The sequence below is a fragment of the Saccostrea echinata genome, unplaced genomic scaffold (assembly GCF_033153115.1).
Source record: "Saccostrea echinata isolate AGI-Se365-2 ecotype Australia unplaced genomic scaffold, CSIRO_AGI_Sech_v1 ptg000057l, whole genome shotgun sequence".
NCBI classification, from domain to species: Eukaryota; Metazoa; Mollusca; class Bivalvia; order Ostreida; family Ostreidae; genus Saccostrea; species Saccostrea echinata.
Window position 1 is genome coordinate 6928445 of NW_026889806.1, and position 24103 is coordinate 6952547.

The 24103-nt window shown below is 34.7% G+C and overlaps 2 protein-coding genes across 2 annotated transcripts; one reads left to right on the top strand and one right to left on the bottom strand.

The window, feature by feature from the left end:
* Window positions 1–1961: 1961 nt before the first annotated feature.
* Window positions 1962–15140, bottom strand: LOC133174395 (mitochondrial disaggregase-like). The gene is made up of 17 exons (XM_061309526.1): window positions 14878–15140; window positions 13913–13967; window positions 13704–13790; window positions 13272–13375; window positions 12275–12403; window positions 11970–12067; window positions 10778–10892; window positions 7992–8069; window positions 7274–7329; window positions 7111–7155; window positions 6577–6684; window positions 6291–6344; window positions 4473–4629; window positions 3942–4015; window positions 3733–3852; window positions 3468–3572; window positions 1962–2851 (listed from the first exon to the last, which is right to left on the bottom strand). The coding sequence occupies exons 1-17, from the start codon at window positions 15134–15136 to the stop codon at window positions 2618–2620; spliced, it is 1878 nt and encodes a 625-aa protein (XP_061165510.1). The 5' UTR covers window positions 15137–15140; the 3' UTR covers window positions 1962–2617.
* Window positions 15141–15366: 226 nt separating this feature from the next.
* LOC133174396 (glucosamine-6-phosphate isomerase 2-like) lies at window positions 15367–23265 on the top strand. Its single transcript, XM_061309527.1, has 6 exons — window positions 15367–15445; window positions 15626–15749; window positions 17854–17955; window positions 18083–18265; window positions 20474–20658; window positions 22288–23265. Exons 2-6 carry the CDS (start codon window positions 15626–15628, stop codon window positions 22534–22536), a joined length of 843 nt encoding a protein of 280 aa, XP_061165511.1. The 5' UTR covers window positions 15367–15445; the 3' UTR covers window positions 22537–23265.
* Window positions 23266–24103: the final 838 nt, after the last annotated feature.

The window sequence follows — 24103 nt, forward strand, 5'->3', positions numbered from 1 at the left end:
CTGGGGGTAGGGCGGTTCCACAATAGGGAATCCAATTTTTACATTGAAATATATAGGAAAAATCTTTAAAAATCTTCTTCTCAAGAACCACTTGGCCAGACAAGCTGAAACTTGTGTGGAAGCATTTTTGGGTAGTGTAGATTCTAAATTGTTCAAATCATGACCTCCCGGGGGTAGGGCGGGGCCACAATAGGTATTACAAGGGGGAAATTTGGTAAAGAATAGCATGGCCAAAGTTACTCGGGTGAGCGATGTGGCCCATGGCCTCTTGTTTAAATTATCTTAGTTAGGCCTGCAGGAAATCCGACATTGTTCACCTATTGCCTTTTCTCAATTCCCCCAGCATTCCTTAATAGCAGCTGATCGTACAAGCATTGTTTAAATCAACATTCAATATAACTAGACACCAGACCATCCTTGTCTGTAGGATTAAGAAGGATCCCATCTTGAGGATCAGCAATTTATACACCTACAAATCGTACAACTGAGCAAAATCACAAGTCTATGGTCTGACATGCATTGTAAATAACAAAACCAAATTTCTGTTCTAAATACAACCATACTTTAATGCTGTGTACATTATATACTGTACTAGTAAGCTGTTAATTACAAAATGGATATGTAAATCCTTATATATTTCAAACATTTACAATCAAATTTCTGATTTCTTTTAGAAGAACACATAAGATTGATAAAAATTGTATCCAGTCACAAACCATGGTAGATCTTAAAATAAAGAGAAAGTAATGAATCTTTAATACTCTAAACCAAAAGCACCAAAATTTATGCTTTTGTTCCCTTTCACCCATAAATGCTACAAACCAAAATTGGTTGAAAATGGCCATTGCAAAGAAGAAGCTAAAAATATTAAAAAAAAAATTCATTGACAATGCACAATAATAGATAACATTAATTCACCTGAATGACTCAGGTGACCTAAAAACATTAAAGAAACTATAATTCAAATTATGTAAACGTCATAAAAAATAAAGATTTCAATGAATGAACTAGTAGTATGTTTGGTAATGCCTTTCTGTATACATATTAATAAGCACCATTTTTATGACGTCGAGCTCTTGGAGCTCGAACGTCATCTAGCAAGCGCCCAGTTGAAATCGTGACCGGATATGTACGCGACCGAATGTGTCAGTCGATGCATCCGCAATAGAAAGTAGCAATAGCTATAAACCAATTTCTTTGAAAACGCTCAAAATGAATAATAGCTTGAAAATAAAACTGCATCAATTATATCTGCAATTAATTCTATTGCAAAACAACAATATTATGTTTTATTCTCACACAAGAAAAACGTGATGGTTGTTGCGGATGAATTTCTACAGAAAGGGTGCGTTGAATGACATGAATAACATTTCGGAACGATAACCGTGTAACATAAACAACACAACAGGAGGTAAAATAATTACAAAATTACATAAACACGAATACTACAAGACTGAAAAGATTGAATTTCTAAATCTTAGCTTTACTTATACAATCTTCTAACCAACTCTATCCTAAAAACCGATGATATTGACCAGTATTGCTGTATTTCTCCATTTCCTCAATTTCCCGGTATACCGTATACCACGCCCGATCGTAACTCGATCGTAATTGTAACAGAACAGAGTCTTGGTTGTAGTTTAGATGCAATCACTAATACAATGCTTTGACATTGGCAATTAGAAAAAAATATTATATAAATTCATGAAATCCTTCATAGTTCTTCAACTGACTGAAAAGACATGAACATATTCGACGGTGTCTGGTCAATTCGAACCCTGCTCCATTCGGACCATGACATAAGGCCCTAGACTGTAATTTTGATATTTTTTAAAACTATTTTTTTATTACGTTTCCTGAGTCACTCACTTGACTTATTGCTATCTTCAAATTCAAAATGATCTTTTGAAATTGTTTTTCCTCTTCGACGTCATTGAAGCCTTTCAGGCTTTTGATTATAATTTATTAGTGTTGTCATCGAGTAACCGGCTAACCGTCCAATAATGTGAGTATTGATTAGTAAATATGCTACTCTGTTACTCAGATATCTAGATATTTTACAAAGTAAATAAGGGAAACAAAGATTTTCTTATTTTGTATTAAATGTAAACTTATGTGTGTTGCAAATTTCATTTACCATTTGTCTTGACTTTGGGTTTCATAAAAACCATTGATTTAATTTGATTGGTTTCTCACAGTTTATCTAATGACTTATTTTGATTGCCAAGTTTTTAAAAGAAAAAAAACATCTATATAAATTTTAAAGAATTTACATATATTACAGTTACTAATCAATTTTTTCCTTGGCAAGGATGTTGAGGTTAAATGAAAACCACCGATCAGAAAATAAGCAAGTAACTGGATACTAAAAATTGTCTAATTTGACAACACTATCATTTATGTTATAAAAGTGTAGACATGCCCATACTGCAAAATATTTTTTAAACTAATTTCAACATTCATCTTGTAGAAAATGTGACATAACACATTTATTCAAATGTTTTTTTCCCAGAGAAAAAAAACATATACATAAGATATTTGAGGCACACTATAAAGACAAATAAAGAAACAAGCACACTTAATTGGGTGTAAAAGCCCTATGTCATATACAACTGTCTCATTTGAATCCCTCTGTGAATGGATTATCTCCCCCTTTTAGGTTAATGTCTACATATTTATCTCCCTTTCCTTTTTGTAACAGCTGTAATTTAATCGTAGGGGGATCCTCTGTTGATTTGTCAGTTTTTGTCAGATCTTCTGCATTAGAGGCTGACAATCGAATCACACACCCCTTTCCAATCAGCTGTCTCTCGTGAGCCATTGCTAACTGGGTCACCACGCGCCTCTCAACCTAAGGTAATAGTAAGACGGGTTTACATCTTCATATAAGAATCAATTTCATAAACTGTTACTATTTCAATAACTATGAATCATAATTTTATGCAATAGAAACTATTTCACCATGTTTTAATGTAACTAGAAATAATTTTTATACAAGACATCTGCCTGGGTACAATTTCTGTTGTGAACATGGATTCCATTTACCCAGTATTTATATACATGTATTGTTTCTATTTGTTTTGAATTTGTTCTAATTCAAATTTGTATCCAATCTATACTTTAAAAGCTTTTGTGCCTTCTGATCACTTTCAGACGAATGTTACAGTGCTGTAAACATACCGGTACCTGATATTTAATGGAGAGGGCTCTGTGTTACAGCACTGTAAACATACCTCATAATTAATAGAGTGGGCTCCGTGTTACAGTGCTGTAAACATACCTCATATTTAATGAAGCAGGCTCTGTGTTACAGTGCTGTAAACATACCTCATATTTAATGGAGCTGGCTCTGTGTTACAGTGCTGTAAACATACCTCAAATTAAATGGAGCTGGCTCTGTGTTACAATGCTGTAAACATACCTCATATTAAATAGAGAGGCTCCATGTTACAGTGCTGTAAACATACCTCATATTTAATAGAGCGGGCTCCATAATGGACATCATATCCATCAGCCAATACATCCACTACATTGTGGTCCCATAATAACTTTATGTCGTGTTTCTTTTCTGCCTGAAAAAAAATACTGTGATGATCTACAAATCTTAAACTTGTGTTTCAAAATTCTTAATCTGCATTAGAGATAAAATAACTGATTCTTCTGTAGACATGTGCACATAATTTTTGTTTTACATGAATATAAAAATGTGGGAAAATCAATAAAAATACAAACCTGGTCGGCCCAGTACTGTAGTTCTTTAGTGACTAGTTTACTCAATTCTGATCGGGAAAATGGTAAGAAATAGACAATCTCATTGATTCTCCCTAAAAACTCATCTCTCTTGAACGCCATCTAAACAAACAACATGAATTACCTTTACTAAAGTCCTAGTTTATTTTTCATTTCTCCTGTCCTACAGGTTTACTGTTATTCATGCTTACCTTCAGAATTGGTCGAACAACATCATCTTTAAATTTTCTAGATATAGTAATTTTCTCCGCAGCCTCCAATTCCTCTACAATTATTAAACATATGTGTACCGTATATCATTATTATACACATTTATCATTATTATACACATTTATCATTATTATACACATTTATCATTATTATACACATATATCATTGTTTTCTTAAAGTTGTATACTGTAAATGTATGTAAGTCAAATACAACTCTAAATGTCTTGCACATAAATAAGAACATTAAGAAATGCACTAAATCAAATCTACGCTAACTTATTCACAAAACAATTTCCGCCAAATATCGTACAAGCTTAATAAATTACATTTACAGTAATTTACAGTAATTGAGCACATAAGTGCTCGTACATGTATATAATTTTTTTTTTTGTTTGCAGAAGGAAAAGTATCACTGTCTATAACAATTTATCACTCAACATTTAATAACGGAAAGGTCATTTCTTTTAAATAAGATGTAAAGACAACATTTTCCAGTCTTTAGAGAACTTTACCCAGGGTCTCTGCATCTTTCCGTTTATTGTATTCCGCTGCTTCTGCTCGTAGTTGTAATGCATGACTGGCGATGACCTCACTGGCCAGGTTAGAGGTCATGATAAAAATAGCGTCCTTACAGTCAATAGTTTTACCTTTACCATCTGTCAGTCGACCCTAAAAATTAAATACCATAATTTAAATTAACATAAATACCATAATTTAAATTAACATTAACATGTAGTATTTCATTTCTATAACTAGAAATATGTCCATAGGACATGAATGCCCCGCCGAGGGTATATTAGTAATGCAACATTTTAACACAAATTGAGAAAAGTGAGGTCAAGGTCAAAGGAAAGGTCAAGGTGAAAAAATACTGATGCAGTTGAATAGCTTACATTAGTATGTATCAGCATATGAAGTTCGACACAAATTTAAGAAAAGTGAGGTCAAGGTCAAATGATAGGTCAAGGTCAAAAAAAAAATTGTTTATGCAGTTGAAAGGTTACATCGGTATGTATTAGCATATGAAGTTTGATAAAAATATTATGAATGGTTTTAAAATGAAGCTAAACACTAATTAAAGAAAAGTGAGGTCAAGGTCAAAGGAAAGGTCAAAGTCAAAAAATATTGATGCAGTTGAATAGCTCTCATCAGTATGTATCAGCATATAAAGTTTGACACTAATTTAAGAAAAGTGAGGTCAAGGTCAAAGGAAAGGTCAAGGTCAAAAAATGTTGATGCAGTTGAATAGCTCTCATCAGTATGTATCAGCATATGAAGTTTGATAACACTATCTTGAATGGTATCTTTAAAACTGAGCTAAAAACTTATTTAAGAAAAGTGAGGTCAAGGTCAAAGGAAAGGTCAAGGTAAAAAAATATTGATGCAGTTGAATAGCTCTCATCAGTATGTATCAGCATATGAAGTTTGATAACACTAACTTGAATGGTATCTTAAAATGGGCTAAACACTAATTCAAGAAAAGTGAGGTCAAGGTCAAAGGAAAGGCCAGGTCAAAAAATGTTGATGCAGTTGCATAGCTCTCATCAATATCTATCAGCATATGAAGTTTAATAACACTATCTTGAATGGTATCTTAAAATGGGCTAAACACTAATTCAAGAAAAGTGAGGTCAAGGTCAAAGGAAAGGTCAAGGTCAAAAAATGTTGATGCAGTTGCATAGCTCTCATCAATATCTATCAGCATATGAAGTTTGATAAAAATATGTTGGATAGTTTCTTTGAAACTGAGCTTTGAACAGAGCTAAATGCAAAGTGTGACGGAAGGACAGACGGAAGGACGGAAGACGGACATGACAAACACTATATGCCCCGGCCATATTCATGGCGGGGCATACAAATTGCTATAAATTATCTTAATAAATAATTTGCAATTTCATAATCATACTGGTTGAGTCATAGTTTTAATGACTTGTTTTTCTTATATAATAAACAAAGCATCAATATTGAAAATCAAAACAACAGGCAAGCATACATTGCACATAAAATGTTATCACTATATAAAGTACACATAGTTATACACTAGTTGCTGCCAATTTTTCCAACCTTGCCTCATCCATCTTTATAAAAAGGATGGCATCAATAAATTAACCCTTTTTTTCTTTCATCAAACGTGAGAGTAATACTGTAACATGATGGTCTGGGTGTGCCTGTTCACTTTACCAACCTACAGAATCATCAGACAACAGACAACAACACAGACAACACAGACAACCACAACATTGTCCTTACCTCATCAAACAGTTGTAAACCTCACCAACCTACTACACCATCACACAACAACACAGACAACCAAAACATTCTGTCCTTACCTCATCAAACAGTTGTAACATGATGGTCAGAACGTCTGGGTGTGCCTTTTCCACCTCACCAACCTACTACACCATCACACAACAACACAGACAACCAAAACATTCTGTCCTTACCTCATCAAACAGTTGTAGCATGATGGTCAGAACGTCTGGGTGTGCCTTTTCCACCTCAACAACCTACAACACCATCAGACAACAGACAACAACGACAACCACAACACTCTGTCCTTACCTCATCAAACAATTGTAACATGATAGTCAGTACGTCTGGGTGTGCCTTTTCCACTTCATCAAACAGAACAACTGCCTGTGGACACTCTGTTAATTTCTTGGTGAGTTGTCCCCCGTCCTCGTGACCAACATATCCTGGGGGAGAGCCAATAAATTTAGCCACCTGAATAAAAGAGGATGACATTTAGTGCTTGCATCTTGATGCACAGAAGTAAAGGAAAAATATTTACAGATAAATGAACGTTCATACAGAAAATACATGTACATGCTCATAAATGAATCAATATGATAGTCCTACTTTTTCACCTAGTACTACAAAATGAAGAATAATTACCACATTATAACAAATTACAGATAAATTTCAGCTACTAGTATATATGATGAATTGCAATTTCTCTGTTGAATGCCATACATAACCATCGAAAGGTGACTGTTCACTACAAAGCAAATATACTTTCCTTGTGTCATAGTTATTCATTACACATTCTTATACAGATTCAGTTAAAATGAACATTTTGAAAATTAGATTATCATCCCAAATGTTTGTGGGATAAAAAAAGGTCTGAGTCAAGGAGAAGTTTCTACTCACCTCATGTTTCTCCTGGTACTCTGACATATCAATTCTTATAAAGCCCTGAAAATTACACAGGTATATCTTACAGGATTCAATATTAATTAAAGTTAATCAAGAAAAACTCAAAATTCCACAATAAAAATGTTGCATATGGACAAAAAGAAGATTTTTTTTCAACCTTTTTGATGTCTTTATGAAGATACTTGGCGACCTGCTTGGCAAGCTCTGTTTTACCTACAGTGGATGAGAATGGAACTCTTTAGTTTGAGCTTCTACAATCCCCAAAAAACATATGGAAAAGTTTAGTGATTGTTTGACAGAGTATAAAGATAGGAAATGACCCATTTTAGAACAGATTAGAATATTTCTGTACAATTACTCAAGGTACATTTATCTTATTAACCAAAGCTAAATTTAATGAATAATATTTGATTAAGATGAATTGAAACTTACCAATTCCAGAGGATCCCAGAAAACTTACCAATTCCAGAGATCCCAGAAAACTTACCAATGCCAGAAAAACCAGAAAACTTACCAATTCCAGAGGATCCCAGAAAACTTACCAATGCCAGAAAAACCAGAAAACTTACCAATTCCAGAAGAACCAATAAAACTTACAATTCCACAGAAACTCAGAAAACTAACCAATTCCAGATAAACCCAGAAAACTTACCAATTCCAGAGTATCCCAGAAAACTTACCAACTCCAGAGGATCCCAGAAAACTTACCAACTCCAGAGGATCCCAGAAAACTTACCAATTCCAGAGGATCCCAGAAAACTTACCAATGCCAGAAAAACCAGAAAACTTACCAATTCCAGAATAACCCAGAAAAACTTACAATTCCACAGAAACTCAGAAAACTAACCAATTCCAGAGGATACCAGAAAACTTACCAATTCCAGAGGATCCCAGAAAAAGAAAGACCAGGGGATGGTCTTCATCATACCAGCCATTCTCCTTACGTCTTATTGCTACAAAACAATAACAGAGATATATACAGTAGCCATTCTTCTTATGTCATATTGCTACAAAACAATAACAGAGATATATACAGTAGCCATTCTTCTTACGTCTTATTGCTACAAAACAATAACAGAGATATATACAGTAGCCATTCTTCTTACGTCTTATTGCTACAAAACAATAACAGAGATATATACAGTAGCCATTCTTCTTACGTCTTATTGCTACAAAACAATAACAGAGATATATACAGTAGCCATTCTTCTTACGTCTTATTGCTACAAAACAATAACAGAGATATATACAGTAGCCATTCTTCTTACGTCTTATTGCTACAAAACAATAACAGAGATATATACAGTAGCCATTCATCTTACGTCTTATTGCTACAAAACAATAACAGAGATATATACAGTAGCCATTCTTCTTACGTCTTATTGCTACAAAACAATAACAGAGATATATACAGTAGCCATTCTTCTTACGTCTTATTGCTACAAAACAATAACAGAGATATATACAGTAGCCATTCTTCTTACGTCATATTGCTACAAAACAATAACAGACATATATACAGTAGCCATTCTTCTTACGTCATATTGCTACAAAACAATAACAGAGATATATACAGTAGCCATTCTTCTTACGTCATATTGCTACAAAACAATAACAGAGATCCTACCCTATGATGAGTTCCCACCTGTTCCTTTATGATTCTGTGATATTTATTCCATGGGCTAATTTATTAATGGTCTCATCATGCCCTTTTCCATGCACATAATGCTTATCACGAGCAACAATATTAATGGCTCTATCCTGTCCTATAATGTGCTCATCCAGTCCCTTCCTATGAAGCTTACCAGCAGCAACAGTATTAATGGCCCTATCCTGCTCTATGCTGTGTTTATTAATGGCCCTACCCCAGGGATCGACATTAACGGTTGTCCGATTGCCCGGGACAAGCAAATTCTCAGTTCGGGCAAGTGAAACTGTCGACTTCCTTGTCCGATCGGGCAAGTAAATGTTTCTCCTAGAAATATACATATTCTTTTTAGTTTACATTGATTTATAAATAAAAAGATAAATTCAACAGTTGATTTCCGCTAGGGACCTGACTGACATTGAATTGCATTCAGAATTCCTTGCTTAAATATCGGGTTCGTTATTCATTTTTCTTTCGTTTGTTTATTGTTTAACGTCCCTCTCGAGAATTTTTCACTCATATGGAGACGCCACCACTTGGTGGTGGAGAGCTGCAAATTTTGACCTATACTCGGCACTCAGGGCCATTGAGCAGTGAGGGATCTTTTTCGTGCCAGCACCTACTGCGACACGGGGCCTCAGTTTATATGGTCTCATCTGAAGGACCAGTCTCCACGTCCCATAGTGGGATTCGAACCCGCGACGTAAGGATCAACTCCTTACTCCACGACTCTAGAGCAAACGCTCTAATCACTGCGCCAGGCGGGCGACCATTTTTCTTTCATGGTAAATACGCCCTACGTCTAACAACTATGATAACTTCATATTTAGAAATTAGATTATTTATTCACTCAAAGAATATAAGTAACACAATGTATCCCGATCAAGATGTGTATGTTTCGTAGCAACTATCTTCCTTTGGCGTTGCTTCAAAATTATCTTTGAAAATCACGATTCACAAAAAGATCCTACTGAAATTAATATTTTGAAAATATGAATTTTATTAAAAGGAAACAGGGTTATTGCTGCATGGCAGTGTGTACGTGTTAAAAGGTTAAATTGACATTGACAGTGGTACACATGTATGTACAAAACGCAGCATTGAAATTTTTTTCATGTAGTTCAACTTGCCAAGTATACAGTAGTGTATTTGGTTACACTTTTTTTAATCATAACATTTAAAGTAATAAATAATTTTTTCTCCAAATTTGGGGCAACCAAGTTTTGCATTCGGACAAGTCAAAGTTTGAGATGACTTGTCCAAAGGACAAGTCAACCTGAAAGTTAATGTCTATCCCTGTACCCTGCTCTATGCTGTGTTTATTACTGGCCCTATCCTGCTCTATGCTGTGTTTATTAATGGCCCTATCCTGCTCTATGCTGTGTTTATTAATGGCCCTATCCTGCTCTATGCTGTATTTATTAATGTTTATTAATGGCCCTATCCTGCTCTATGCTATGTTTATTAATGGCCCTATCCTGCTCTATGCTATGTTTATTAATGGCCCTATCCTGCTCTATGCTGTGTTTATTAATGACCCTACCCTGCTCTATGCTGTGTTTATTACTGACCCTACCCTACTCTATGCTGTGTTTATTAATGGCCCTACCCTGCTCTATGCTGTGTTTATTAATGGCCCTACCCTGCTCTATGCTGTGTTTATTAAAGGCCCTATCCTACTCTATGCTGTGTTTATTAATGGCCCTACCCTGCTCTATGCTGTGTTTATTACTGGCCCTACCCTGCTCTATGCTGTGTTTATTAATGGCCCTACCCTGCTCTATGCTGTGTTTATTAATGGCCCTATCCTGCTCTATGCTGTGTTTATTAATGACCCTATCCTGCTCTATGCTGTGTTTATTAATGGCCCTATCCTGCTCTATGCTGTGTTTATTAATTGCCCTATCCTGCTCTATGCTGTGTTTATTAATGGCCCTATCCTGTTCTATGCTGTGTTTATTAATGGCCCTATCCTGCCCTATGCTGTGTTAACTCAATCCCTAGGATGCTTACCAGCAGCTACAATATTAATGGCCCCATCCTGCCCTATGATGTGCTCCCTCAATCTCTGTTCTAGGGGGAACTTTCTTCTCTCTTCTGCAGCCCTCTTCTCTTTCAATTCCAAAAACTAAACAAAAAAACCACATTGTATGAAAATAAATAGTGACAGTATAATTCAAAACCTCAATATAATATACGAGGGGTGATCAAAAAGTTCGCGAACTAATTGAATTACTTCCTTAAAAGAAATGATATGAGGTTTCAGTGTTTATTATTTTTTAAAACAGTCCTCTCCAATTTTTAATGCACATCTGCCATTGTTCTGCCCATGTGCGAATCACGTGATCAAGGTGGTCACGTGACATGCTTCGTAGCAGTCTGTTCACATAAGCTAAAAAATTTCCGAGTCTTATATTTCTTACCATGCAAGTTATTTTTTATAACAAGAACAGTCCATCTGTCAGAAATTGCCAAATCTCAGCAACAGGATAGGTAGATAAGGATATTCCTTCCCAGAATTAACATGGTGACCATAACAACCCGAGACCTCTGTCTTGGGAGCGTCGTTTTTTAAATGTGGATAAAGTATGGACACATTCTCTTTATCATATCTCATATGTTTAAAGTGTAAATTAAATGATATTTCAGGGATTTAATAATTGCATTATTGTTAAGATATTCAACTATTTTTCTAATCGTAACTTGGCGATGTTTTATAACAAATTGCTCAACTACGGACACATCTTTTCCCCGGCTTGCTTTTGTTGGGCAACAGAACAAACATTATTTTTAACCATCTCCCTGCCTTCACTAAAATAATCAATCTTATTAATGATTGAACTTCTGGTAAGTCTATTGCCTTCATAAACCTTGTACAAATTATCATATTCTACTGCAAAGGAATTTCCAAGATATAACGTTAAACTTTACAGCCGTTCATTTCTCGAGTACGACTGAGTCAACCATTTTTTGTCACAAGTCACCTACATATTGACATCATTTTCACTTTGTGACGTCACAAACACGGGGCAAAACATTATTTATCATCTGTTACTTATAGAACATGTGTATGACTATATATGTGCCAAACTTCATTCTGATCTGAATTGTGGTTTTGGAAATATTGAGATAGTTCGCGAACTTTTTGATCACCCCTCGTACATGTTTCAATTTCTTTATTTACTAGATTAAATAATCCTCATACCTTGCTCTCTGCATTTCTAAGAAGGTTTTGCAGTGATTGGTTTTTGGTGTAGTCTATCGGTTTGTGGCCATTAACATTTTCAAGAGTTGGATCTGCTCCTACAAGCATAAATAAGTTACTAAGTACAATAAAAAAAATCATGAAAAAGTTTCTATTTCTATGCATAGAATAATGAATGAATATTTTAAACTTTTTATAATGTTTTTACCACTCTCAGCTGTGAAACATGCTTTTATAAATCTTGAACTTCTGGGCCACATAGATTATTTTGTAGTTCCAATTCATTTAATTTTGAGGGTTCTTACCTGCATCTAGCAGCATTTTTACAATAGCGAAATCCTCCATGAGGACAGCATAATGTAAAGGTGTGCAGCCTTTAAAGTTGGCTCTCTGACTGAGGCGGTCATTGAACTGTTCTTCCCTGACCTCCAACACTGCAGAAAAAGGAAGGTTTCAAAACACCAAGTTTGACATTCTTAATGCAGTGCTTGGCATTCTTAACATGACATTAACTTTTTATCAATAAGAATGGCAAAAAAAAAAAAAAAAAAGAAGAGAAAAATCTTCCATTTCCTCTATAATACTTTTAGTGAGAAGTCTATAGCACAAGTAAGATCTAACCAGAAGTCTCTGATGAGACTGTAGCTCTACTGGTCTGTACTTATAACAAAAGAAAAGTTGCACTTGGATTAAACTTTGCAACATGCAGCAAACATTAAGAATTATGTATCTTAATGTAGTCTACTTTTGTGCCAAGTTTTATTGAAATCAAACAAAAACTGTAGGAGGAGTAGCATTTTGAAAGTATTTCACAGAAATTTCTATTTTGAGTAACCATGGCAACACCATTCCCTGAAATCAAAAACCGATATACATTATTATATAACGTAGTGTAGTCTAATTGTGTGCCAATTAGATTGAAATCAGATGAAAACTGTAGCAGGAGTAATTTTTAAAGGAATTTCACAGAAATTTCTATTTTTAGTAACCATGGCAACACCGTTCATCGAAATCAAAAACCGATGCACTAATTTATGTATCTTAGTGTAGTCTACTTGTGTGCCAAGTTATATTGAAATCAGACCAAAACTGTAGGAGGAGTAGCGTTTTGAAAAATTGTTTACAGACAGACGGACAGACAGACAGACAGACAGATGGACGGACGGACGCCGGACACCTTACTATCGCATAAGCTCTTCTGGTCTCTGACCAGTAGAGCTAAAAACAAAATCTACATTAAAATATACACTGAAGGCAAATTCAAGATTTCACATCTTCAACTATAAGAAAAATATATTTTACCACTCATAGGATCAAATCTATGTTCTCTGGCCATTGAATAGAATGTAGAATATTCATCTCCGAGGTTTGGATCAGCTCCAAACTTTAACAGTAATTCCACAAGTCTATCAAAGGAAGTTTAATATTTAATTTTTCTTGATGCCAATAATTATACAATGTCATTAGTCATCATAGAAACTATATGTAGCTATATACCTGGGTAGTAGATCCTCTGTCATAGAGTTATTTAAGTTAAATGAGAAGTTAGGTATAATGTCTGAAAGGTGCTTCAAATATTTGGATGTCACAGAGTTAGACATCTGACATGTACAGACTCTTTGGGGGGGGGGGGGGGGGGGGGGGGGTGAGATGATAACTCAGTAGGAAATTTTGTTTTTTTTTTACCTCTTAATATGAGAATAATTTAAGACCTGTTTTGCTTGTAGCTATTACCTAGAGTCATGATTGATAGATGCCACATGTAGTGCTGTCCACCCCAGCTGATGCCTGGAATTAACATCCATCCCACTTTTTATGAGCCTGGAAAAAAATAAATAAAGCCAATGATCTTTGATACTTTTGTTGAATTGACTGGTGACTTTCCATGATCTGTGGTAAATGCTTGTGATCAACAGATGTATGATATAAAGTTCAGTTTGTACCTTTCCACCTCTGTATAATCTTTCCTCCTTGCACTTGAAAGAAGTTGAGCTGCACCTGAGAAATAACATTTAATTTTGACATTTGATGATTAGAGGATAACATATGTCTCATACATGCATACAATCTATAATAACAATCAATGTGCATTTTAACAGATGGAAAGTATCACTTGATTAACAGATAGAAAGTATCACTTGATAACAAATACTTAAAAGAAAGTATTTATCGAGAAAAATTCTTTTTAAAAAATGCATATATTTTTTAAAAAATACACCTAATTAATTCCGTACTTTTAGTGAAAGCCATCATTGCAGAAACAATATATGTTAATTTATCAATGAAGGCAAGTTGGACTTCGATAGCCTCTGGAAAGTTGTTTTCAATGTTTATTTTGTCTAAATGTTAAGATTTGAAATCGAAAGTACATTGCAAATGGTGGATTTTATAGGGGTCTTGTCTTTATACATGCCATGCTTTCAATAACAGCCTTTCAGAGACCATTCACGTCCAACTTGCCCTTCATTGATATACATATATTATTTCTTCAATGATGGTTTTCACTAAAAGTACAGACTTAAGCAGGTGCTTTTTTTTTAAATATGCAAATTTTTGGAATTTTTTTTCTTAAAAAATATTTTTTTTAAATATTTGTTTTTAAGTGATACTTTCTATCAGTTAATCAATGATATATATTTATAAACTGTAAAAGTTTTAACTTTATACATTACATCGTTTTGGAGCTATTGTAAAAAAACAAAAATTTGAACATCTTGACCTTTGGCAAAACCTTAGCTAAGTTTCAATTCACATATTATTCATGAATGTTCGCGAACATTCTTTTTTCTGCTCTAACGTTGAAGCTTATTAATTGATGATGCAACAAAAATAATAAATGTCATCATTATTCTATCTTATATCAATCATTGCTCCATCTTTCACATAACAAATTGTCATTTTTACTCACTATTTCTTGATCCATTATAACAGTATGCGACAACACATAGAAGAGAACCGGTCCCAAACACGTGTTTTAATCTGCCCCTACTCCTAGCACCGATATATCGGACTAAATATAACCCCCACTTGTTGAAATTTAAGCCTTTTATATTGTATTTGGGTAGAAATTTACTTTCCAGTGCTTGATCAATTCTTAAAACGTGCTTTTTCCTAGAAACAAAGTTAACAGTGGTACGGACAAACTGTCTGCAAATTCTAGTAGCCATCGTAATACAAGTGGGTCGCTACTTTCACTTTACGTTCACGACAACACAATCAAAGTTAGTTATTGATGTTTAAAAATATGTCCATTGAAATTAAGATTCTTTTTTTATTGAGGAATTTTTAATAGGTATACGTTTTACTGAAGTAGACCCAATGCCATTGTACATTGAATATTTTAGATAACCTTAGAAGTCGTAATAATACCGACCAGTTTACGTTAATATCAGCTGTTTGGTCTCCACTCAACGTCCTGTGACAAAGAATAGAATTAAAGAAGTGATACTTATTGAATCGAAGTCAAAACTCAAACGGTATATGCTATTTTTGTGTAATTGTTATTTAATGACAATATATAATTTTAAAAAATACAATAATAATGATGACATCCATTATGTCTGCATTGGGTAAATATTTAAAGGGTTAAAAAATGAATTTTCTAAACATGATCTTATTTTTTAATGATATTTTATATGGTTATGTCTCTGACACAGATGAAGTTAGCGATTCTAGACAACTATGTCAAGGTCAGTGAATGGGCAGCCAAGTACATCAAAAGGAGGATCCTAGACTTCAACCCTGGACCTGACAACTTCTTCACACTGGGTCTACCGACAGGTGATACAGACATATTCATGTAGTCTGTTACTTTACAGTGTTACTGAAACATAGTTATGGCCTAATAATCAGAACATTCAATGTTAAAGCATAGTTGTGTCCATGCTCACATCTAGAAAATTTTTCCAAGGGGTTGTCCAAGGTCATATTTTCCTGACTTTACTAATTTGAAAGCTTTGAAAATCACAGGGGGTGGGGTGGGTGGGGGATTCATCCCCCCCCCCCCCCCCCCAACTAAATCTCATGCATGATGTCCCAATAATCAGAACTTACAATGTTACTAAAGGTTATTTTTCGATAACCTGCACAAAACAATGTTACTAAGACGTATATAATAAAGTTCCAGTATTGTACTTTATAGTGTTACTGATATAAATCTAGATTTCTTAATTAATCTTATGGATAAATCAGAGACCATGAATTGAGATTGTACAGTCAAGGGACATAATTATTCGCCACTTCAAAATGGCCACCATATTTTTTACATAGCACACCTTGATATTTAGGATCTGTTAAACAATTAATAAATGCTTATCTTACCTCAGTATTTTGTTAAGCTGCCTTTCATCTTTAATACTTCATTTAGTCTGCCAGGAATTGTCTTATACAGGTCCTCAATATAGGAGATTGGTACATTTTTCCAGGCAGTCTGAATTTCCGCCATAAGCTGATCTTTTGTGTTAATGAATTAGGCACGGGTTTCCAATGTTCTTTTTATTGTTAACCAAATGTTCTCGATAATATTGAGGTCAGGAGACTGGGCAGGCCATGATGTTGTAGTTTTGTTGTTATTGACGATGTATTCTTTTACTATATGTGCTCTATGAACAGGATCGTTGTTGTCCATAAATACATACTGGTTATCTGGAAAATGTCTGGCTAAAACGGGCCAAAGGTTGTTGTCTAATATCTCAATATATTTTCTTGCATTTATGTTACTTTCTACATAAGTTAATGTTCCTATTCCTTTTATACACACAAAACCCCAGATCATGATACTCAGGTGTCGTCGAGATGGCAGACACGCTAGCTGCGCAATGTATTTTTCCTCGTCTTTTCTCCATATATAAACTTTCTTATTTTTTTCCAATAACTATCTGGCATCCATCACTAAACACCCATTTATTCCATTCACGATCAACAGTCCAATTTCTTCTCTCCTTGCACCACTTACAGCGAGCTTTTTTGTTGGCTTCGCAAATAACGACTTTTTTCTTGGCAACCCTCCGTTTGTATCCCAGCTCTTGAATTTTTCTTTTTATAGTTCTAGTACAAAATCTATGATTGTTTCCCTCATTTATAATACCTGTAATGTCCTCGTCTGTTTTCTTAAACTACACGTGAAAGTTTGTTTTTTTCTCTGTCTGTAAACACTTTCTTCCTTCCCCTTCCCCGTCGATTTTCTACCTGTTCCATTTCAGCAAACTTATTCATGATAATATGTATTGTAGACCTAGGAATTCTTAATATTCTCTCCAATTCTGATGTATTTCTGTTCTCTTTATATGCTTTTACAACCATACTTCTGACAGATTATCTAATCTTTCCCCTTCTGACCCATGTTGTTTTTACATAAATTTATCGACAAACAATAAAGCAGAGTCAGCAGACGACAAAAATATTGTGTATACATCATAAATTTTAGTATTACAACACAAAGATAAAAATAGAAGGGAAAAATCTTTTGTCTAATAATAGCACTCAGCCCTACTTTATCGAACATGTGAGAAAACATGACTCGATTTGCGCAGAAGTGGTGAATAATTATATGTCCCTTGACTGAATGTCATCTCCTGAAATGGAAGCCTTCAGTTGAGTGGAAATTTTGGAAATGAAGATGGTGAAAATTTTTTAATTTCTGAAATATGTTTCTATTCCTGAAAATTGATGCACTAGCAAATACATTGTAGATCATTTTTATATTCCTAGCTAATACTGTACCAATTTATGTCATTTTAAGGTCAACTAAATAATTCATTTCAAAGTATGAACTACATAAGGGACCTACTTACATACATGTACATGATTATAGAGTAGTACAGCATTAGATTTTAGGTAATCTTTCCACAGAATTTTTGAACTGTTTAATGATCATTACTTTTAGGAAGCACACCACTAGGGACATACAAAAAACTGATAGAATTCCACAAAGCTGGGGCCCTGAGTTTCAAGTACGTCAAGACGTTCAACATGGATGAATATGTTGGTACGTTAAATCTCTATGAATGACATTTACTGGGATTAGCTATCTCTAAAGCTGAAGAAGAGTTATGTTTAACAATTAGGTTGTTTTCTTGTAGGAAGATATATAAATTTGTATTGATTTTTTGAAGGACTTCCAAGAGATCACCCAGAGAGTTATCATTCCTTCATGTGGACCAATTTCTTTAAACACATCGACATCCAGCCAGAAAACGCCCACATTCTGGACGGCAATGCCCCAGACGTCATGAAGGAATGCGATGATTTTGAGAGGAAGATTGCAGAGTCAGGAGGCATTGAATTGTTTGTTGGGGGTAAGTGATGCTGGAAGTTTTTTGTTATTTGAGGAAAGGAGTTCATGTATTACAGGGGACTATGAGTTGTTTGTAGGGGGTGGTATTATGAAAGGTACTGATTTGTTTGTAGAGAGTGAGTACATGTATTACAGTAGATACTTGTTTGTAGGGAATGAGTATTACAGGAGATGTTGAGTTGTTTGTAAGAAGTGAGTGTTACAGGAGGTGTTGAGTTGTTTGTAGGGGGTGAGTATTACTAAATATATTGAGTTGTTTGTAGGGGGTGAGTATTACAGGAGATGTTGAGTTGTTTGTAGGGGGTGAGTATTACTAAAGATATTGAGTTGTTTGTAGGGGGTGAGTATTACAGTAGATATTGAGTTGTTTGTAGGGGGTGAGTATTACAGTAGATATTGAGTTGTTTGTAGGGGGTGAGTATTACTAAAGATACTGAGTTGTTTGTAGGGGGTGAGTATTACTAAAGATATTGAGTTGTTTGTAGGGGGTGAGTATTACTAAAGATATTGAGTTGTTTGTAGGGGGTGAGTATTACAGTAGATATTGAGTTGTTTGTAGGGGGTGAGTATTACAGTAGATATTGAGTTGTTTGTAGGGGGTGAGTATTACTAAAGATACTGAGTTGTTTGTAGGGGGTGAGTATTACAGGAGATGTTGAGTTGTTTGTATGTAGTGAGTATTATAGAAGATATTGAGTTGTTTGTATGAAGTGAGTGTTACAGTAGATATTGAGTTGTTCATAGGGAGTGAGTATTACAGGAGATATTGAGTTGTTTGTAGGGAGTGAGTATTACAGCAGATATTGAGTTGTTTGAAGGTAGTGAGTATTACAGCAGATATTGAGTTGTTTGTAGGAAGTGAGTATTACAGGAGATATTGAGTTGTTTATAGGGAGTGAAAATTGCAGGAGATACTGAGTTGTTTGTAGGGGGTGAGTATTACAGGAGATGTTGAGTTGTTTGTAGGGGGTGAGTATTACTGGAGATATTGAGTTGTTTGTAGGGGATGAGTAGTAAGGAGATATTGAGTTGTTTATAGGGAGTGAGTATTACAGGAGATATTGAGTTGTTTGTAGGTAGTGAGTATTACAGGAGATATTGAGTTGTTTGTAGTTAGTGAGTATTACAGGAGTTATTGAGTTGTTGGTAGGGAGTGAGTATTACAGGAGATATTGAGTTGTTTGTAGGGAGTGAGTATTACAGGAGATATTGAGTTGTTTGTAGGGAGTGAGTATTACAGGAGATATTGAGTTGTTTGTAGGGAGTGAGTATTACAGGAGATATTGAGTTGTTTGTAGGGAGTGAGTATTACAGGAGTTATTGAGTTGTTGGTAGGGAGTGAGTATTACAGGAGATATTGAGTTGTTTGTAGGGAGTGAGTATTACAGGAGATATTGAGTTGTTCATAGGGAGTGAGTATTACAGGAGTATTGAGTTGTTTTGTAGGTAGTGAGTATTAAAGGAAATATTGAGTTGTTTACAGGGAGTGAGAATTACAGGAGATACTGAGTTGTTTGTAGGGAGTGAGTATTACAGGAGATATTGAGTTGTTTATAGGGAGTGAGAATTACAGGAGATACTGAGTTGTTTGTAGGGAGTGAGTATTACAGGAAATATTGAGTTTTTTGTAGGGAGTGAGTATTACAGGAGATATTAAATTGTTATTAGGGAGTGAGTATTATAGAAGATATTGAGATGTTTGTAGGGAGTGAGTATTACAGAAGATAATGAGTTGTTTGTAGGGAGTGAGTATTACTGGAGATATTCAGTTGTTTGTAGGCAGTGAGTATTACAGGAGATATTGAGTTGTTTGTAGGCAGTGAGTATTACAGGAGATATTGAGTTGTTTGTAGGGAGTGAGTATTACAGAAGATAATGAGTTGTTTGTAGGCAGTGAGTATTACAGGAGATATTGAGATGTTTGTAGGGAGTGAGTATTACAGAAGATAATGAGTTGTTTGTAGGGAGTGAGTATTACTGGAGATATTCAGTTGTTTGTAGGGAGTGAGTATTACAGGAGATATTGAGTTGTTTGCAGAAAGTGAGTATTACAGGAGAGACTAATTCTTTAGGAACAGTCTTTAATTTTATTTTGTAGTCACAGCATTTTTATTGTTTTTATGGATTCTTTTAAGTCTAGTAACTCCCTGTTTAGATCCTAAATTAATCCTTTCTCTATGTAACTCAAAGAGTTCTGTGTGTATTTCAGGAATTGGGCCAGATGGTCACATTGCCTTCAATGAGCCTGGGTCCAGTCTTGTGTCCAGAACCAGGATTAAGACCCTCAATAAGGACACTATCATGGCTAACGCTCGCTTCTTTGATGGTGACATGTCTAAGGTCCCCCGCCAGGCCCTCACAGTGGGTGTGGGTACAGTAATGGATGCTAGGGAGGTAAGTATAATACTAATGATTATAAACACAGGACAGTTTCACTCCAAAAATAGTCAGAATATTTTTTACAGTAAATCTCAAGGTAAAACTTTGGCCCCTTGTGACCTTATCTTTGCTTCCAGTGGCATGGTTTCAACAAACTTGGATTGACTTTATATGAAGATTCTTGATTAAAGTTTGACAATTTAGAGCTTTTGAGAAAGAAAGAATAAAAATGTTGCCTTATGTATATACCATTGAACTTCAGTATGTTAAACACTGTCATCTCGAACACCATGGATATGTTGAAGAGAAGTCCCAAAACCTTATTCTTTAATTTTTTACCCTGGATATCTCGAATCTTCTGATATCTTGTAAGTTTTTTCTCAGTCACATTGAGTTCAAGATAATGAGGTTTGACTGTATTTTTTTGTAACACTTTTGACCCCTTTTCTTGGTCCCATTGAGGTCGAGATAACGCGATTATCTGTATTTTTTTGTAACACTTTTGACCCCTTTTTATTTTCCAATCCTGGTCCTGGGTGTCAGCATGGTTTTTAAAACATGAATGAACAAGATTTCTTTGTGAAACACTGATGCCCCCATATGGCAGCTCATGGCCATGGTTAAAGTTTTCCAAATGTAGGTTAAACATCAAGGTCAAGAGGTCAAAAATGTTACAACCCAAAGACAGGTCTTGTCAAAAGGTATACACATGTGAAATTTGAAAGTGCTAGCTCTAGCAGTTCAGAAGTTAAGGCAAAGGTTAAAGTTTTTCAAAAGTAAATCAAATCCAAGGTCAAGGTCATGAGGTCAAAAATATTGTTACCCAGAGAAATATCTAGCCACAAAGAATATACAAAATATGAAATATGAAAGCCCTAGAATGGTATGGCCAAGGTTAAAGTTTTTAAAAGGAAAACAAAAAAAAACTGGAGACCAACACCTTGAGGTTAAAATTGTGGAAGATTCTCACGTGTGGATACCGAAAGGTATTCAATAGGGTCTGTACCTAAAGTTGTAAACTTGAAGATATAAAACAGAGTTGGTGACCTGTTTTTTTTAAAAGGAGTTAAAACTCCAAGGTCATGATAAGGTCAGAAATGGTGCCCAAAGAAAGATCTTTTCACAAGGAATAAACATGTGAAATATGACAGCCCTAGCACCACTGTTCAAAAGATACGGGCAAGATTAAAGTTTTTGGGGAAAGACAGACCAAAAATAAATGCCCCCGAATCTGCACAAGGATGCTAGTAAAGTTACAGTAGTAATTAGTCCCCTACCGGTGAAACCAGAGGGGACCTTAAGTTTTCTCCTCATCTGTCTGTCTGTCCCTTTGTCTGTCTGTCCCACTTGGTTTTCCACACTATTTTCCTAAACTCTTGCAGATATTAAGCTGCTTTTTGGTATGTGAGTGTACCTTGATGAGTTATAGATCAGTTTTGCATTTTCTTCCACTTCAGTGATTTTTGACGGAATTAAGGCATTTTTAATTTTTAAGGGGAAGCAGATTACACTTGCTGGTAGGGGACAAGTATTGCTTATGCAATACTCTCGGAGTGCTTGTTTAAATAATTTTATTTCAGTAGAATATCAAAAAAATATTAAAAAGTGATTGTGTGTCTTGGTAGCTACTTGTTGATTTTATAGGTCATGATTCTGATTACGGGGGCACACAAGGCACTGGCCCTCCACAAAGCTATCGAGGAAGGGGTGTGTCACATGTGGACTGTCTCCGCCTTCCAGCAGCATCCCCGTTCTATTTTTGTTTGTGATGAGGATGCCACGCTAGAACTGAAAGTCAAAACCGTCAGATACTTCAAGGACTTGATGACCATTCACAACCAACTTGTTGATGACCCAGTAAATGACAAGATCAAGGGTGTTAAGTCCAGCTAAGTCCTGTTGGTCATTACCATGGCAGGAAACTGTAAGGTCTACTATGGCTGTACAACAGCTGGTTTTACAAGCTAGTTTTGCTAGACATTATTGATTGGTGCTTAACATTTTCATTTAAATTTTTAAGTCTTAAGTTTACTATCTCTGTTCTGTATATTCTGCTCCATTATTTTTTTTGTATATTAATCATTATATTTAGCATTATTTAGTCAACAAAAATTACCTCAAGTAGAATGCAATATTTACATACATAATTTTACCGCAGGTAGAGATAATTTATCTGTACCTATGTTATTTTTATTTTCAATTAGATCTTTTAATGTAGTGCTTTTCCAGCATATTGGTAATCAAAATTGTCATATTATATAAAATGTCCATTTTTGTAATGTTTGTTAAACAGGAATTTTCTTTGCCAAAGCCTGTCTCATAAATCACCAGATCTGAGTAACTGATGTATGGGTTATCTCCCTTTTTCAAATAATGACTGTATCCTATTCTTGTATCCTACTTGTTTGTATCCTTAGTACATGTATGTTTGTATTATATTTTCAATGACCCCCTGCCACACTGTAACTAAATCTAATAAAAAGGTTGTGTGCATAACTACATAACTGCTTACCAGAAATTCAGGGTAAAGAATCATAGAAAGGCTAGTTTTAGTATAAACAACATTCCAAATTTGTTGTATGATGTCATTTTGAATAAATAAAGGCTATAAAGAAGTGAAAATAGTGACCATATTGTCTGTGTCAGCAAAGTTAAACATGAAGTGATGTTTGCACATATGTAGGATGTCTGTCTGTGCCAATGTTTCTTTTGACAAGATCTTCAGTTTTACGTAACAGATACTATATTTGAAAAAATTGCACCTTGAGAAAGAAAACATTTAAGGAAAACAAGTGGTGTATTTTTTTTTTTTTTTTTCAAATTACTGATTTGAACTAATGGGGCTTGAACATACATTCACTTACCTTTAAATTCTCCCTCACTTTGTTCTTCTGAATAAAAATTATTTCTATTTCAAGGTCAGACAAATATCTACTTTCCTCAAATATCTACTTTTGTGTCTCTTTGTAATTTACCAAAAATATTTATAATTATTGTTAACTTGCTATTTCTAAACTGTTTTTAAAATATCTTTTAAAAAATAAAGACCAAAAAATTGTGATATAAGCAATTCAAGTTATTTCCAAAAGGATTATATAGGAAACATCATTTTCCAATGCCTTCCACAAATCCCTGGTAAGGCTCCTCAAATTTTTGTGAGGAATCATGTTAAAGTAGAAATACTTCAATGACAAATTCTAGGGAAAAATTAAATATTATTGAGGAATGTGTCGTCTGACCTTAAGTAATAATAAGATAGACCAAAGTAGGAGAACTACTCACTATAACCTTTACTCAATTAACATGCATTCTGTGAAATTAATACACATTTATGATATTTGATTATTTCTGTCAACTAAATATACATAAACTGGTAATCAGAAAATGTCTCCTTGTTATGAAATTAAATTCTTTGAACCGCATGAATATACATGTTTCTAGGTTATAGCGAGAGTCGATA